This window comes from Diprion similis, chromosome 4 (assembly GCF_021155765.1).
Source record: "Diprion similis isolate iyDipSimi1 chromosome 4, iyDipSimi1.1, whole genome shotgun sequence".
Lineage (NCBI taxonomy): Eukaryota > Metazoa > Arthropoda > Insecta > Hymenoptera > Diprionidae > Diprion > Diprion similis.
Genome location: NC_060108.1, coordinates 8,370,244 through 8,385,188, shown reverse-complemented (window position 1 = coordinate 8,385,188; position 14,945 = coordinate 8,370,244). Strand labels below are relative to the sequence as shown.

Here is a 14,945-nt window from a genome sequence, read left to right as displayed (position 1 = left end):
TTGAACCAAATTGGCAAACTGCAAGAATTCCTACCAACGAGGAAGCTATCCGACTTAGAAGTTTCAAAAAATTACCGAATCACAAGTGTCAGGAGGGTACAGACTCGATTTGGTCAACGGGTGGTCGTCGATGTGGATGCGACGTTCAGCGTCTTTCTCCCGGCACGCATGGCGAAGGTACTCTGCGAGGACGACGGTCTGATGCAGAACTTGGTGCAGGCTGTCGAGGAGGATCGCTTGCTGCTGAAGTATCTGGGCGGTCAATATAACCCGGTGGAATTCACCGATGCGTCTACTCTCGAATAAGTTTGCATTTAATTTAAGTTTTAGACATTTAAGCAAAATTATGTGCATTATTGTTTTTTGAAGAATATATTTTTTCACAAAATTACAAAATACTACTACTACTACGCATGTACTACGACTGTACTACTACTCCACATATGATTATAATGAGGGGTCTCTCGAAAGCTGTTACATTGATCTGAAACACACACAAACACAACAAAAACTGTAACTTTAGAAAATTTTAATATACCCTAGAATCACGTAAGTTTTGTAGTTTTCATTGTAAAATAAAGAAACCAATTAATCGAACTTGTTATAAAAGTTATCACACCATTGTCCAAATACTTGAAAAAAAATTTTATCAGCGAACGAATTATGTAAAAAATTATAATATAACTTCATCTTCCACTTTGAGGAATAACCACGAACCATCCCCCACTCTTTCCAAGCGGGCTGTCACACCCGCTTGGTAAACAAAAATATCGTTTCGGTCCCCATCGCCATAGATCATAATGGTAAGTTGAACCGATCGAACGAGGAAGCCTCGAGGTAGGTGCTCAGCCCATTCTCGAGGCACTTTCACGTTCGGTAGAATGTGGACATACTCCATTTCTAAGAAAAAAAAAATAATTCCGTTAGATATCCAAAGTCTTGATTGCCCATCACACACAGACGAAAAAATTTCGATATTCTGATAAAACTCACCGATATTTTTTTTGAAACGATTCTTTTTTTTGAAATTCCCGGGGGAAAAAAAATCTGGAAAAAAGGCACACACGCTAAATTATTTCTCTTCGTTCGAGTAAAAATCCAAAGTTGTTGCACAATAAACGTTAAATACTTTATAACTGCATTGATTTCGATCATCCACCTTGACGCTTTCACAGTTCGACTGCGAATGATTTCATCAGGCTTATGGAGCACCCCACTCTTCGTGCAGCTTCTTCAAGTGTTTAGGTTCACAATTAAACCTATACGAAATCTCCAAGTGGTTGACACTTGTCGGTTACGTTTGTAAATTACCGCTGTCTTACTCTGCTCTACTGAACTAATGGAGAGGTCTCGAAATCGTAAACGTGACACCGCTGGCAAAGTAAAAACATCCCCATCGCGCGCTCAGAGAACGATATCTACTAATACTATTGCACTACCACAGCTCTGTCTCGTACATTAAACGTGTGAAACTTCATCGTCGAGTTCCAAGAACTGTCCAACCATCTTACACGAGCAGCAGATTCGCTCGAAAAGATCTCAAAATTTTCGTTAAAGAATATTGTTCGCTCAAGTTCGATGATATGTGTGAGTCACGATGTACCACAAAAGGGACCGCGTCGTCGTAGAGCAATCATTACGATGCAAGCTTTGCAACGATAACTCTTGTCAAGTGTGCGATTGAAGAAGAAACAAACATGGATTCCGAAAAGTGCTTGAAATTGATAAAAATCATGGAGACGGCGTTCAAGATTTTGAGCGAGAAATCTTCACCGGCCGAGGTTCAGAAATGGATGCGATTTGGAACCCAAAATACAAGGCTTCTGAACAAAATTTTACGGAAGAACGCCTCGACGATCGGGAAGAAGACACGGATTTTTAAAACGATCGGAATATTAAAATCGTTGACTGCAAAATTCAAACAGTTTCGAAAAGTAGGCGACGGATTACAAAGCCGACGGCGGAGCGATCGAGTATAATGGGAAGATTTGGAGACGGCGTTCCAGAGTCGAATTAGAACGGGTGCTGTAATCAATCTGCAACACAAGGATTTGGGTGTGTTTTTGAAAGATGCCAAACACCTGGCCGTTGCAAGACTCAAGAACATGCTACGTAAGACGGGAAGTTTGAAAGCCAACTGTGTTTTATCGTGTAAATTTAGTGTTACAAAGAACGCTGAAATTGTGGAAGACATTAAATTTTTCGACACCAAAAATCAAGTTATCCTCCAACCAACGGACATACATGGGTGGTTCGAAGAAAATGTCAAGCAAAAAGTGATGGCTAAGGTGGAAGACTTCCAAGAAAAAGACTCAGGCTGGTCTTTGACTGAGATAATCAATTTAACCGTAAACATTAATAAGTATGTACCACTACAAGGAGGTGTATTCACATATACACCACTACTCAAAGATATTCAAGATAAGAAGGCCGTTGTCAACATCCGTAACAGCGACTCATATTGCTTTCTATGGTCGGTCACCGCAGCCCTCTTTCCAGCCAACAATAGCCATCCCGACAGAGTCAGCTCTTACCCACATTTCAGCTCAGTGCTACGGTACGATGGTTTGAATTTTCCAATGTCCTTAGATCAAATTCCTAAATTTGAAAAACTCAACGATCTTTCGATTAACGTCTACAGTATCGATTATACTGACAAAAAACGAATGAACAGTGAAATTGTACCCGTTTATTTAAGTCGAAGCAAGTCTGATAAACCTGTAATTCATCTTTTAATGTTAGAGACTGAAATTGACAATGATGATGATGATGGTATGGAAAATTACACAAAGAACAGAGGACTTGGTTATGCGATAGGTGTCTGTCACACTTTCAATCTGAAGGATGTTTGTTAAAGCATAATGTAGATTGCCTGAACTTGAACAAAACCAAAGTTATTTTACCGACAGAAGAGGACAAGATTCTTAAATTCAAACATTTCAAACATAAAGAAACTGTTCCATTCTGCATTTACGCAGATCTAGAATGTCTACTACAACCCACTCTTAAAAGTCTTGGGGAAAACAGAAAAATTTATCGGAAGCATACGCCGTACAGTTTAGCCTATTATCTACATTGTGCGTTTAATGATTCAATTTCAAAATTCGAAATTAATCGTTGAGAGACTTGCATTCAATGGTTTGTGACTGAGTTAGAGAAATTGGCACATTCGTTAGAAACTTATTTCAAAACTGTTGTACCAATGGAACCGCTTAATTTCCATCAAATCAACGAACTTCATTCGGTAACAGTGTGTCACATCTGTGAAAAACCGTTTACGCTCGAAGACGTCAAACATCGTGATCACTGCCATTTTACTGGAAAGTATCGTGGTGCTGCTCATCGAGGCTGCAACCTGAATTATCAAAACTCACATACAATTCCTGTGATATTCCACAATCTATCGGGTTATGATTCCCATTTTCTAATTAAAGCGTTGGCTACATCGTTCGAGGGCACAATCCAGCTTCTACCCGTAAACAAAGGAAAGTACATTTCTTTTACAAAATATGTCAAGGGAACAGATATAAAGTTTAGATTCATAGATTCGTTCCGCTTCATGCCCAGTAGTCTTGAGAAGTTAGCAACGTATCTGGGTGATGATCAAAAATCAATTACACGAAAGTTTTGCCATAATTTAGATAAATTTCAGTTATTGACTAGAAAAGGTGTTTTTCCCTATGAGTATATCGATAATTGGGAGAAGCTTGAGGACAGACGATTACCGACCAAACCACAATTTTATTCGAAATTAAACGATCGGGATATATCAGAAGACGACAATGCACATGCATGTGAAGTTTGGCAAACTTTTAACGTTCAAACTTCGGGAGAGTATTCAGATTTATATCTACAAACAGACGTATTCTTACTAGCTGACGTTTTCCAAAATTTTCGACAGAATTGTCGGACAACTTACAAACTGGACCCATTACATTACTACACAGCGCCCGGTCTGTCGTTTGATGCAATGTTAAAGTGTACCGGCATCGAGCTCAAGCTTCTCACTGATATAGATATGATTATGTTTATAGAAAAAGGTATCCGAGGTGGTGTGTTGCAGTGTTCGAACAGATACGCAAAAGCCAAACAGATATATGGGAGAGGCATTCGATCAACAAGTCGAAGAATCTTATCTCATGTACTTCGATGTTAACAATTTGTACGGTGCTGCTATGAGCTTTGCTCTGCCATACAGTTCCTTCGAATGGGTATCAGACGTCAGACAATGCGACGTTCTTACCATCTCGGACGATGCGGAGTTCGGTTACATATTAGAGGTAGATTTGGAATATCCTGCGGAACTGCATGAAATGCATGAAGATTTACTACTGTATCCGGAGCACTACATACCTCCGATCTCGAGTACTAAGCAACCGAAATTGACGACCACGCTACTTCCCAAACAAAACTATGTTATTCATTACCGTGTTTTAAAACAATGCTTACAATTAGGTCTGAAGTTGGTTAAAATTCACAAAGTTCTCAAATTCCGGCAAACACCATGGCTAAAACATTACATAGATTTGAATACTGATTTACGGGGAAAATCGAACAACGACTTTGAAAAAAACTTTTATAAATCAATGAACAACGCAGTTTTCAGTAAAACAATGGAAGATGTTAGGAAGTATAGAGATGTCAGGCTGATCACGAAATGGGACGGAAGATACGGTGCTCGAGCTACTATAGCTAAACCAAATTTCCATAGCTGCACCATTTTTGATGAAGATATGGTAATAGTCGAATTAAAGAAAACGAAAGTCAAACTAAACAAACCTTTGTATGCAGGTTTCTCCATCCTGGATCTTTCGAAAACTTATACCTACGATTTTCACTACAGTTATATTAAAAATAAATTTGGCAACCAAGCAAAATTAATGTACACTGATACCGATAGTTTAGTATATCACATCACCGTCCCCGACGTATACCAGTGTATGAAAGTGGACTTGCATAAATTCGACACATCTGATTACTCAGTCGATAACGCTTACGGAATGCCTTTAGCAAATAAAAAAGTCCTCGGCTTGATGAAGGATGAAAACAACGGTCGAATAATGTTAGAATTTGTAGGATTAAGAGCAAAGTTATATTCATTCAGGGTCTTAGGAGATAAGAACGACAAAAACCGTGCTAAAGGGGTTAAGGGATCAACGTTGAGAACAATAACTTTTAATCATTATTTGGAATGTGCTTTTCAACATGAAAATTTGATCAAAAGTCAGAATTTGTTCTTGAGTCAAAAGCATGAGGTTTATACTGTGGAACAGAAGAAGGTGGCACTGAGCTGGAATGACGACAAGCGGATCGTGTTTCACAACACGACCGACACGCTTCCGTGAGGCTTGAGGGAGATATTAGGGGAGGAGGGGGAGGGGGAAGGATGGATGAGAAAACTGGAAAAGGTCAGAGATGTGAGAGAAAAAACGGAAGTCGAGTAGGTTAAGGAATGATAGAAAATAGCATAAGGCGAAATGTAAGATGTAAGGGAAGGATAAGAGGTGTAATAAGAGAATTGTAAAGGCAAGGCGCAGGAAACGGGCAGGTACAGAATAAGTAAGGATAAAACTTCTCATAATAAATTTTTTGCAATGAATTCTTCAGTCAACGCTGTTATTACAGAACGATCTCTTATTTTCCTCCATATCTGGCAGCCTATAAATATGTTTGCATGGATACAGAACATAAAGTAAGCCTCGTCTATACACATTTCTTCTATGAATGTGATGTGAATTTAGTATAAGACAAAATTAATGAAATAAATGGCAACAAATCGAACACATTGTATCGAAATTATATATTCAAATAGTTAATCTTCAGTACATAACATAAAAAAGCACTTATATTTAAAAAACGTAAACAATAATATCAAATCTTAATAAAAATGTATATCCGTACATAATACTGTATCATAAAGAATGGTTACATAAAATATTATATCGATTCAAAAACCTTTTGTATTTTTAATTAGTTTCTACCAAAACAACCATACACAAAAATCATTTTGTACATTTGTTTTCACAATATATGAAGATACGTGAGAACCCACAACATTCCCGCGAAAGTGAGGTTATATATTCATATTTACTTACTTTTGCTGTTTATTTGGTAACGAGAAAAACGTCACTTGTTTCCCGTTATTTATGCTTTGATTTTTTACATATTTGTTATTGTCACATGATTTGACGTCACAAGAAATTGGCATCTTTGGAAAAAGTTCATTTGTTACTCAATTCTTACCACTGATTCTTACTCAAAGAATATGGCGACCGCGTCATCACACCAACAAACAATACTACATCGCATGTTCACTGACGCTACACATACACGTTATACTTTTCCTCAGAGCCGCTAGGGGCGCTGTAATAGGGCGATACGGGTACCTTCCACTCTATCCTACACTCTTTGGACACGGCTTCTTGGGCCTGACAGTCCAAGAGCCTTCAGTAGCAACAAGTTACAACGGTAATTAGCCAATAGAGTACGAAGGCGACCCCCTGGTGCCCGAATCTACATGGTCAGCATTATTCCGACTGCTTCGAGGGTGTTCTGACGATTCTCAGTCTCGTCACTTACATCTTTAAATATTAACAAAAGATATCTTAATTTAATTTTCCACACGGACATTTGTAATGTGTATCAGTTATTTTATTTTAATTTGGTCCGTAAGTGGTTTAGCCTAATTATTGATGAACAGGTACAATTTAAAAAGAAAGAGATTTCTAAGTTGAGCTCTTTGATATCTTAGCTCAACGTTTCTTCGCTCAGTTCTTGGTACCAGTTAATCTGATACAAAGTTGAACCTAATAGTGGGGACTGTACGTGACTTTTTCCAGGAGGGGTGGAAATATTTGCTAAGCGAATATGAGATTCAGCGCCATTTATCACGCTGTCTAACATTGAAAGAATTCCCAAGCACTGTTGAGTGGACCAAAGCTATACCATTTGGTTACAATTTAATTTTAAAATAAGAATTTGAAAAAGGTTCGCCATGGCGATACGTCGAGGAGTAATACCTTGATATTACCCACTTCTAAGTTCACGGCGTCATAAAGGTCAGATTTTTTGCGGTCAGAGCCTGTGATTCTAATGATAGTTTTTAAATACATTCGAATTAACAGGAACTAAGTTGATAACGATAAATACGTATTAGGGTACCGACTGCCTAGATGAAGAAAATTAAATAATCTTTATTGAAATGTGGGAATATAAAATATGGACTTCATAAAAAAACTATAGAGTTAGTTCTTCTTAGCAAACCTTGTGAACTATGTTCTGTCCATTTGGAACGGTGGAACTATGCCTACATAACTTGAGTACTGCAGTTGACTATCCATGCAGTTGACGAGAGTGCCAAATCACCGATAACTGAAAAATTATTTGCAATCCGAAAATTATATGAAAAGTTTGACTACGAACCACATGCGACTCCACTCTCTAAACTGGGCGACTTTAGAACGAGTGTTGTTCTAACGGGTGTCGTCTTAACAGGTGACTCGGTAGCCTCTTTTAGCTACAGTTTCAGTCTGCACAGTGGAAACGATTGGTGACGGTTATTCGATCAGAAAAGAAATATATAAAAGTGTTATCAAATTTTTAGCATAGTGATGATTTTAAAACTATATTTGTTTATATTATATTGAACAAAAGAGTCTTACACCTGCCATCGGATCATCCATACTAATGTTGACTAAATTATGTTGAGCGTCGTAGAACTTAGAAAATTTCATTTCAGGGCCAGTTTTTGGAATCAATCCTTTTATTGCGTAAGTTTTTAAACATTTGTTTCTCTGAAATTGTCGAAGTATTCGATTTCTATAATTTCGAGTACTTCGAGCAGTTATGTTGAGTGACAAGGGGAAATCGTAAAATATAATTGAAGCTGCTAGGTAGCGTGTTTTTTTTAAATTTAAATTCAATTAATCAGAAACAATTCTCCAATCAAACTGATTTAATTGAGCAAGGTCGAGTGCACTAGTGCAAGTGAGAGCATTGACTGTAGGTAGTGAATAATATATGTAGGACAGAGAGAGACTTAAGAGTTCAGGTTACGTACAATGCTCTCACTCCCATTCAGGCCCTTTACGTAGTTGAGCTGTTCAGTTAGTTTAGAAATCGGTATAGAAACCTGGAAGGTTATTTTATTATTAAAATATTCAGTGACTTTCAGGTATAGGAACGCTCAAGTTCCCACTAGGCTTTAATAACTTTGTGTGGAAACAATAATAGAAAACAAAATTCACCAACTAATCTGGCGGGTGTATACGATTACAGGCGGGTATGAATACATGGAAAAAATACTAGTATTTAATTAATTCGAAGCAGAGAGAAACAGATTTACCTTCAAATATAGGTTTCAGACTCGACAGATTTCATACGTCGCGTTTATTTTCCACGTATTTGTCCATGGATGGGCGACGCCGCTCATGCTGTGCGAGATAAGACATGAGATAACATAAGACGCGTCGCGATTTACACCCAGCCGCGCGTAAGCGTAACTACCATAGCTATTTGAACAATAAAATATTGCCCCATGAACTATATTGGCATGGCTCTTTTGCCAAAAGGAACATTTCCAGCCATGCTTTCTGTTTGAATTAACGGGACGTGTGAACGCTGATTCCCAAATACTCCGATACCACAGTTATGGTTCCGTGAACGCTGTTAGTATAGCTGTCTCGCAAAAACCATATGGCTCCCAGCTATCCTATATGATGGAGTTAGTTGGCCGTGTATGGGCTATGCATAAAGACCACAGTCCACTTTCATTTACAGAATAGATTTGCTTCTAAGTGCTATACAATACAGCTGGATTGGAAAGACGCCAGTAGGTACATTTGTATGATCTTCAGGGTAATCAGTGTTTTCTGATTCAGCCACTCAGTTTTTCACATCAGTAAAAGTTTTTCACTATAGCGCCTATAATATACCAGCAAAAACTGTGTTGCTGTTTAGCTCACACCATTTTTTTCAGTGCAGAGCTAATAGTATTATCATCGCTTGTGCAATTTCATCAACGACACAGAGGCGCAAGAGAAGTGTATAAATAAAATAGAAAAAATGTGCCCACCAAGTACGCAGGTCTTTGAATGATGTGTTACTTCCTGAAAGGAATGAGTTTCGAGTTGACTCTGATTCGCTACGTGATTTAGGTTATACTCTTGACTTACGTAGTTGATATGTGTGAATCTCCAAAATCTGCTGATCAGCTCCTCAGGTGTTCTCGTTCAGCTCACCCAAGATTATAAGAGTTTGTTATATTTGGCTCGTGCCAACCATCACTATGCGTGATTCAAATAATTATTGGTGACAACACTTGGGTTAAATACACGTTTATTTACACAATCTCCTCAAATTCTCAATTGTAAGGTTTACAATAGCTATATAAATTGGTGTTATTCACTTATCACAGTCACAAACTGTTAACAATGGTAAGTCATGGAGTAAAGTTCTCAATTGTAAGGTTTACAATAGCTATATAAATTGGTGTTATTCACTTATCACAGTCACAAACTGTTAACAATGGTAAGTCACGGAGGTTCTGGGGTAATTATTCTATGACTTGATTTTATGATTTCGGTAAAGTTCTGATCTGTTTTCCATCATGTCTAAATCTCTTCTCTATTCTGTTCAACGTCTCAATTGCTTCTCTAATATTCTGTTCGATGGTTCGATTTCTTCTCTAATATTCTGTTCGACAGTTCTATTTGGTGGAAAAGTAGGAGGAGTTCAAAGAGTCACGATTTCTCGCGGGTTTTGAATGATTGTTTGAGGCTGGTCAATCATTTCGGGGTAATGTTCCTGATTAGTGCATGAAATCTTGGCGGGGAATTAGTGTGAGACGGTTGGTTAAGGGAAGCAAGCGGGTTAGCGCTAATTGGTCGCATCGTTGTTAAAACGAAAATGCTATTCCTAATTCTGGGAATAAGAGCTTCTTTGTCTGTGGGATATCTATGATTTCTCTTCCCACGTTTCCGGTGTTCAGTCCACTCGATTGTCTCAATTGAGTGTTGAGTTTGAAATCTATTGCAAGTGCTTATTGCTTGAGCTCTTGCAGCTGAGATTGTAAATTAAGAGTTTTATGTGTAAGCCAATGTTGAAAGATATAATGGTCAAATGCGAAAAAACATATGTGCCATATGCGTATGAAATTAGCTGATGAAATGACGGTTAATCTAGCGTATGAGAACTATCGACATGATAGTATTGCACGTTGCAATGGAAACTGTATATGTCGGTATTGGTTTAACAATAAGAACTATGGTATGAGCACGTAAGGCTCGAAGGAAGCAAATGAAGAATGCCGAGGCTGCAGAGGGGGAGACAACGTAGATTCCTGTATCGCGGGAACCCAAAGCGGATGCGATTCCCGCTGGTGGCCGGCGCGCCGCAGCCTCTCCCCGGCACAGACAATTTACTCCCCGCTACCGCGCCAACAACTGACCGCCAAGCTTTGCGAATGATCGACTAGTGCCGAGGGAGCACCACGCTACTCACCGAGAAGAACATTATAGAGCTGCGCGGAGGATGGAATGGCGATCTAGCGTTAAGTTCTGCGTCGCGCTGCTCCAATAGGTGCGCGTCAAGGTGCGCAATTTACGAAATCGATGACGGATCAATTGTTACGTATTCTTGCGCGTATGACTTCATGTAGCGCGTAGCGTACCGAGATCAGTGTTGCGGCAGGCCGTTCGATTTTCAAATCACTCCAAGTTCTGGCGGTCCGTTGCGTTAGTCGCAAATAGAGTAATTGTTTTTCTTGAGCTCAAGAAAGTCAAAAGTAATAGAGATCGCGAAAATGGTGTCAAAAAGGAACCATAAAGGGGTAGGCGATTTTGTGGAGTGGATGCGGAACGGGAATGATCAATTTCGAATATGAATACGTTGCGGTTAAGCTTAGTTGCGTTTGCGTTTGAGAATTCCGATTTAATTTAAGGTGCATATAAAGACCCGTTTTACACCTCGAAAACGCGGGGATGCAAAACTTCTATACCGCTCAAGTAATCAGAGTGAAAATTGGGCAGTTGATACCTTATTTTGGCAAAAAGTGGAGCGTCTTTTTAGTTTTTCAAAATTTTGAAAAAAAATTTACAGATTAGTTACCACCCACAGAAATTGGCCAAATTTTCACAGTTACACTGAATTGATCGAATTATCCGGTATGATGCCACTCGGTGGTGATGAAACACACATTTTGAGCCCAGTCCCATGAGATTTGATGGTGAATTGACGAAATGGCAGCTAATCTGGTTTTCGATTACGAAGAACACCGAAATCTCATTTTGGCGACATTTGTTACCAACCTTTTATGCATGCCGGTAATTTCTTACCGATATTATACGCATACATTACCGGCATGCGCGTAATATCGGTAACAAATGTCGCCAAAATGAGATTTCGGTGTACTTCGTAATCGAAAACCAGATCAGCTGCCATTTCGTCATTTCACCATCAAATCTCATGGGACTGGGCTCAAAAGTTTTGTTTTTGTATCGCTGCCATGATTCAAAATATATTATTTTATTTTATTTTGTTAATTAGCGTGTCGCTTTCCGGTGTCTTTCCTTCTCTCTGCAAAAATTATCCCTCCGGTCTCCTTGACAACACCTAATGAACCCCCTTCATTTTGCCCGGGTTTCAGTGGATAAATCGCTTGCGTGAAGAGGCAGAGAAACGGGGACGAGAGAGTATGACGAAGTGTCTTTCTCGGCTCTCGAAGACCCATGAGCTCCGTAATGCGAGCAAGTCGCTTGAAAATACCAGGTGGGCCAAAAGTCCGTAGAAGCCTACGAGGGATAAGTCTACAAGTAGATGATGCGCTCTTGATATCTTCCTGCGGAAGAGACAATCGGAGGACCGTACGCGCACATCAAAAGGCAAGCCAGGCGTCGGCGTCGGGTAATGCGGTTTCGGTATGTTTACTCGGAATCGCAGAGCAGATATCGGACGAGTCCGTCTTCGCGAGTAAAATCCGCATAGCTTCCTTTCCCGTTAGGCACTATACGAGCATACATTTCCGGGAAGCACGGCAGCCGCGAGTGGCCAGCCCATCAACGGTGGTCTACTACCCTAACCGCTACGGATGTTTGAGTCCCAACCCAAGACCAGTTCCTCAAAGCGTGAGCACGTATGTACGTTCGGCAGGAACCTTGCTACAGCAATTACACGTTCAACGCCGAAATGCGAGAAGTTGATCATTCACACCCGGTACTTAGAGTTCGCGTCGGAAATACAGAAGGCGGTTCAGAAAGTCGCGGATTGTTTTGGATGATGGGGGCTGTGTAGCGACTGAGTACGTCTTAAACCGATTATCGCCGTGTAGTAGAGGGCCGGATAAAGCACACCTGTGGAGGTGCTCGAGCTCGATACTCAGTCTTACGGAATCCAATATCTGTGAAGAAGGGGAGAACGATGTAGCGTGAACCACTAAATTCTAATGTCAGATTCTGCTCATCCAATCTTACGAATCATAGAGTACATCGTCGTGTCAATCATTTGTTCGTACGCGTTCTACCTTCATACCTTTCAAACTTCGACTCATACTTGACGAACTCCACAACTGCAGGAACAAGAACTGTCGCTCCAGCTATGATAGGAGTCACGTCACTAATGTAGCAAGATTATGCTCGTAGATCTAGAGATACCATTTTCGTTTTAACACTAAGGTTATTGATCCTTATGAATCTCAGTCGTGTGTGTCAGATAGATCATTTATTTAGAGCCAATCTGCACGTCACACAAACATTCAAATCAACAAAAATAAAAGGCTGCAGAATAAACAGAAAATTGTAGTAGCCTGCAAACATCGGCATAAATCTTGAATTACACTCAATTTTTTTCAAGACAGAAATTCATTTAATAATTCAAAATATTCAATTTTTTTCAAAACAGAAATTCATTTAATAATTCAAAATATTGTGTAAAATTTACTGACAATTCTGACAATATCGAATAAACATATTTTTCATCACAAATGCCCAAAAATCGATTCACTTTCAACATCGTAAATCAGACTCCCTGCTTAATCTAGAAATCAGTTCATCGTGACATCATTTTGCTGTCCATCGTTGGCAGAGGGTTTCGCAGGATTCACCATGAAATTAAGCAAGCCGTCGACATCTTCCAACTCATCTGAATGAAATTTGGCGGCAATAGTGGAACGCCCTTCTATTCTCGGAATCATCGAAAACGTGCAACTTGCCTCTCCGCCAACTTCGACCTTATCTTTTAATTTCAGCTTCAACTGCTTCTCCAATCCAGGTCCTTCGATATAAAACCTTCCTTTGTTCAGTGGAATTGGCAAAGGATTTTCGAATGCAGCTATGGCATGCAGTTCCTCGCCGACGATCGGCTCTTCCGTAACCTGACACAGAAAGACGTATATCATTTTGACGACACATTTTCAAGGTTAGCTATTTAGCATATAATCATTTCTGCATCATTGATCAAAGTGACATTAAAAAAATATGATATTGTTGGGCACGGCCGTTAAAAACGGAGTGTCTTATACATTCGCCACCGCAAAAAATGTTGAATCGAGAGAAAATTCTCAATCCTTATGGGAAACATGTTTTGGCACCTGAAAAGTCGTTTTCTAACATTTTCAAGAGTATGTGATTCCCGATTTCTTGTATACAAGATTACAGTAGAACAGCCGAATCGATTCTCACGAAATTTATACAAAATACTGTTTATATCTAATAAAAAAATTAATTAGTGGTGTGAACAAATTCAAAAAACATTTGTTAAATGGGCGTTAAATTTGTTTACACGGCTAATTGGTTTGTTCAAAGAATTTTTCATTTTTTACGACCACCCCGATTTAATTCTTTCGATATTCAGCTCTCCAAATGACGTTTTTCGACATTATTAAAATCTGTTTGCAGTGGTTTCCCAAACACTAAGAAGAAAGATAAGGTGAACGAAATTTTCGAATTTCTACTTGTCATTTTCAGCGAAGAATTTCCTTTCTCTTTAAAAACAATCCCATTGAGTTCCTTGAAAGTTCAAAAGTTTGGATTCACTAGTTAAAATTTGTTACTGTACTAAGAGTTAGATAGCGTAGTCAAAAATAGATATGGCCAAATTTTCCGTTTCAAAGAGAACAAATTTTACTTTATTCTGCTTTTTTAGAAAATTCTTCCCGATTTTCTTTGAACCCGGTACGCATTTTTATCTTGAAAACCCTTAAAAATCAATGATTTTCTTATAAAAAAAACCTTTCTAGAGATGGGTGAGTATAAAGTTGTTGGTGATTCACGGTTATTAGCACAATATTGACTATCAATGTATATGTAGAAACCACCATGCTTAATATTTCGTTGTAAATTTGTTCAATTGGAATAACTGCTTCCAAAAAATCCGTATTTCAATTACTTCAATTCTTTTGAAGCCCTTAACTTGACAACTAAACGTCAAGGAAAAAAAAATTGATGATCACATTCATATCCTCTCGAAGTAAAATTACGCCGAATATGAATGAATTTCTGAATCTCACATTTTTTTCATTGACCGCCTCACGTGAAATGCCCTTTTTGTAAAGAATGGCAGAGAAATTCCTGAGTGTTTTTATCACCAGGAAATCTTTATTGGGTGACCATGGAAATGCTATTACAGAAGATTTTGTAACTGGGGGCGAAAAATGTCTAACAACAGGGTATTATTTTCAAAATTTTTGGCGAAACAAAAAGGTCCACCGTCTCCGTGATCATCAAACCAGCCGGTAAGCCGCTGGTAAAAACTGAAATTTAGTTTTATTTGAATTTAAGGTAGTCCAACACGACCCTACTCAATTTAAATTGAAAAAAAAATCTTACGTTTTACTCGCAAAACGAAAGTAAAAATAGAAAAAATTCTATAGACCATAATATGTTTTCGAGTTTCATAATATAAATACCGTTTCCAGTATGAGGCATCAAAATTTTCGGTACAGGTACGTTGTA

The 14,945-nt window shown here is 38.8% G+C and overlaps 1 protein-coding gene across 1 annotated transcript in view; it reads right to left on the bottom strand.

Moving 5' to 3' along the window:
- Nucleotides 1–12,986: 12,986 nt before the first annotated feature.
- Nucleotides 12,987–14,945, bottom strand: part of LOC124405317 (annulin) — a 108,252-nt gene continuing 106,293 nt past the window's right edge. Inside the window, exon 10 of the mRNA XM_046880129.1 lies at nucleotides 12,987–13,366. Coding sequence (XP_046736085.1) covers nucleotides 13,037–13,366 — 330 coding nt within the window. The 3' untranslated portion in view covers nucleotides 12,987–13,036. The remainder of the gene's footprint in view (nucleotides 13,367–14,945) is intronic.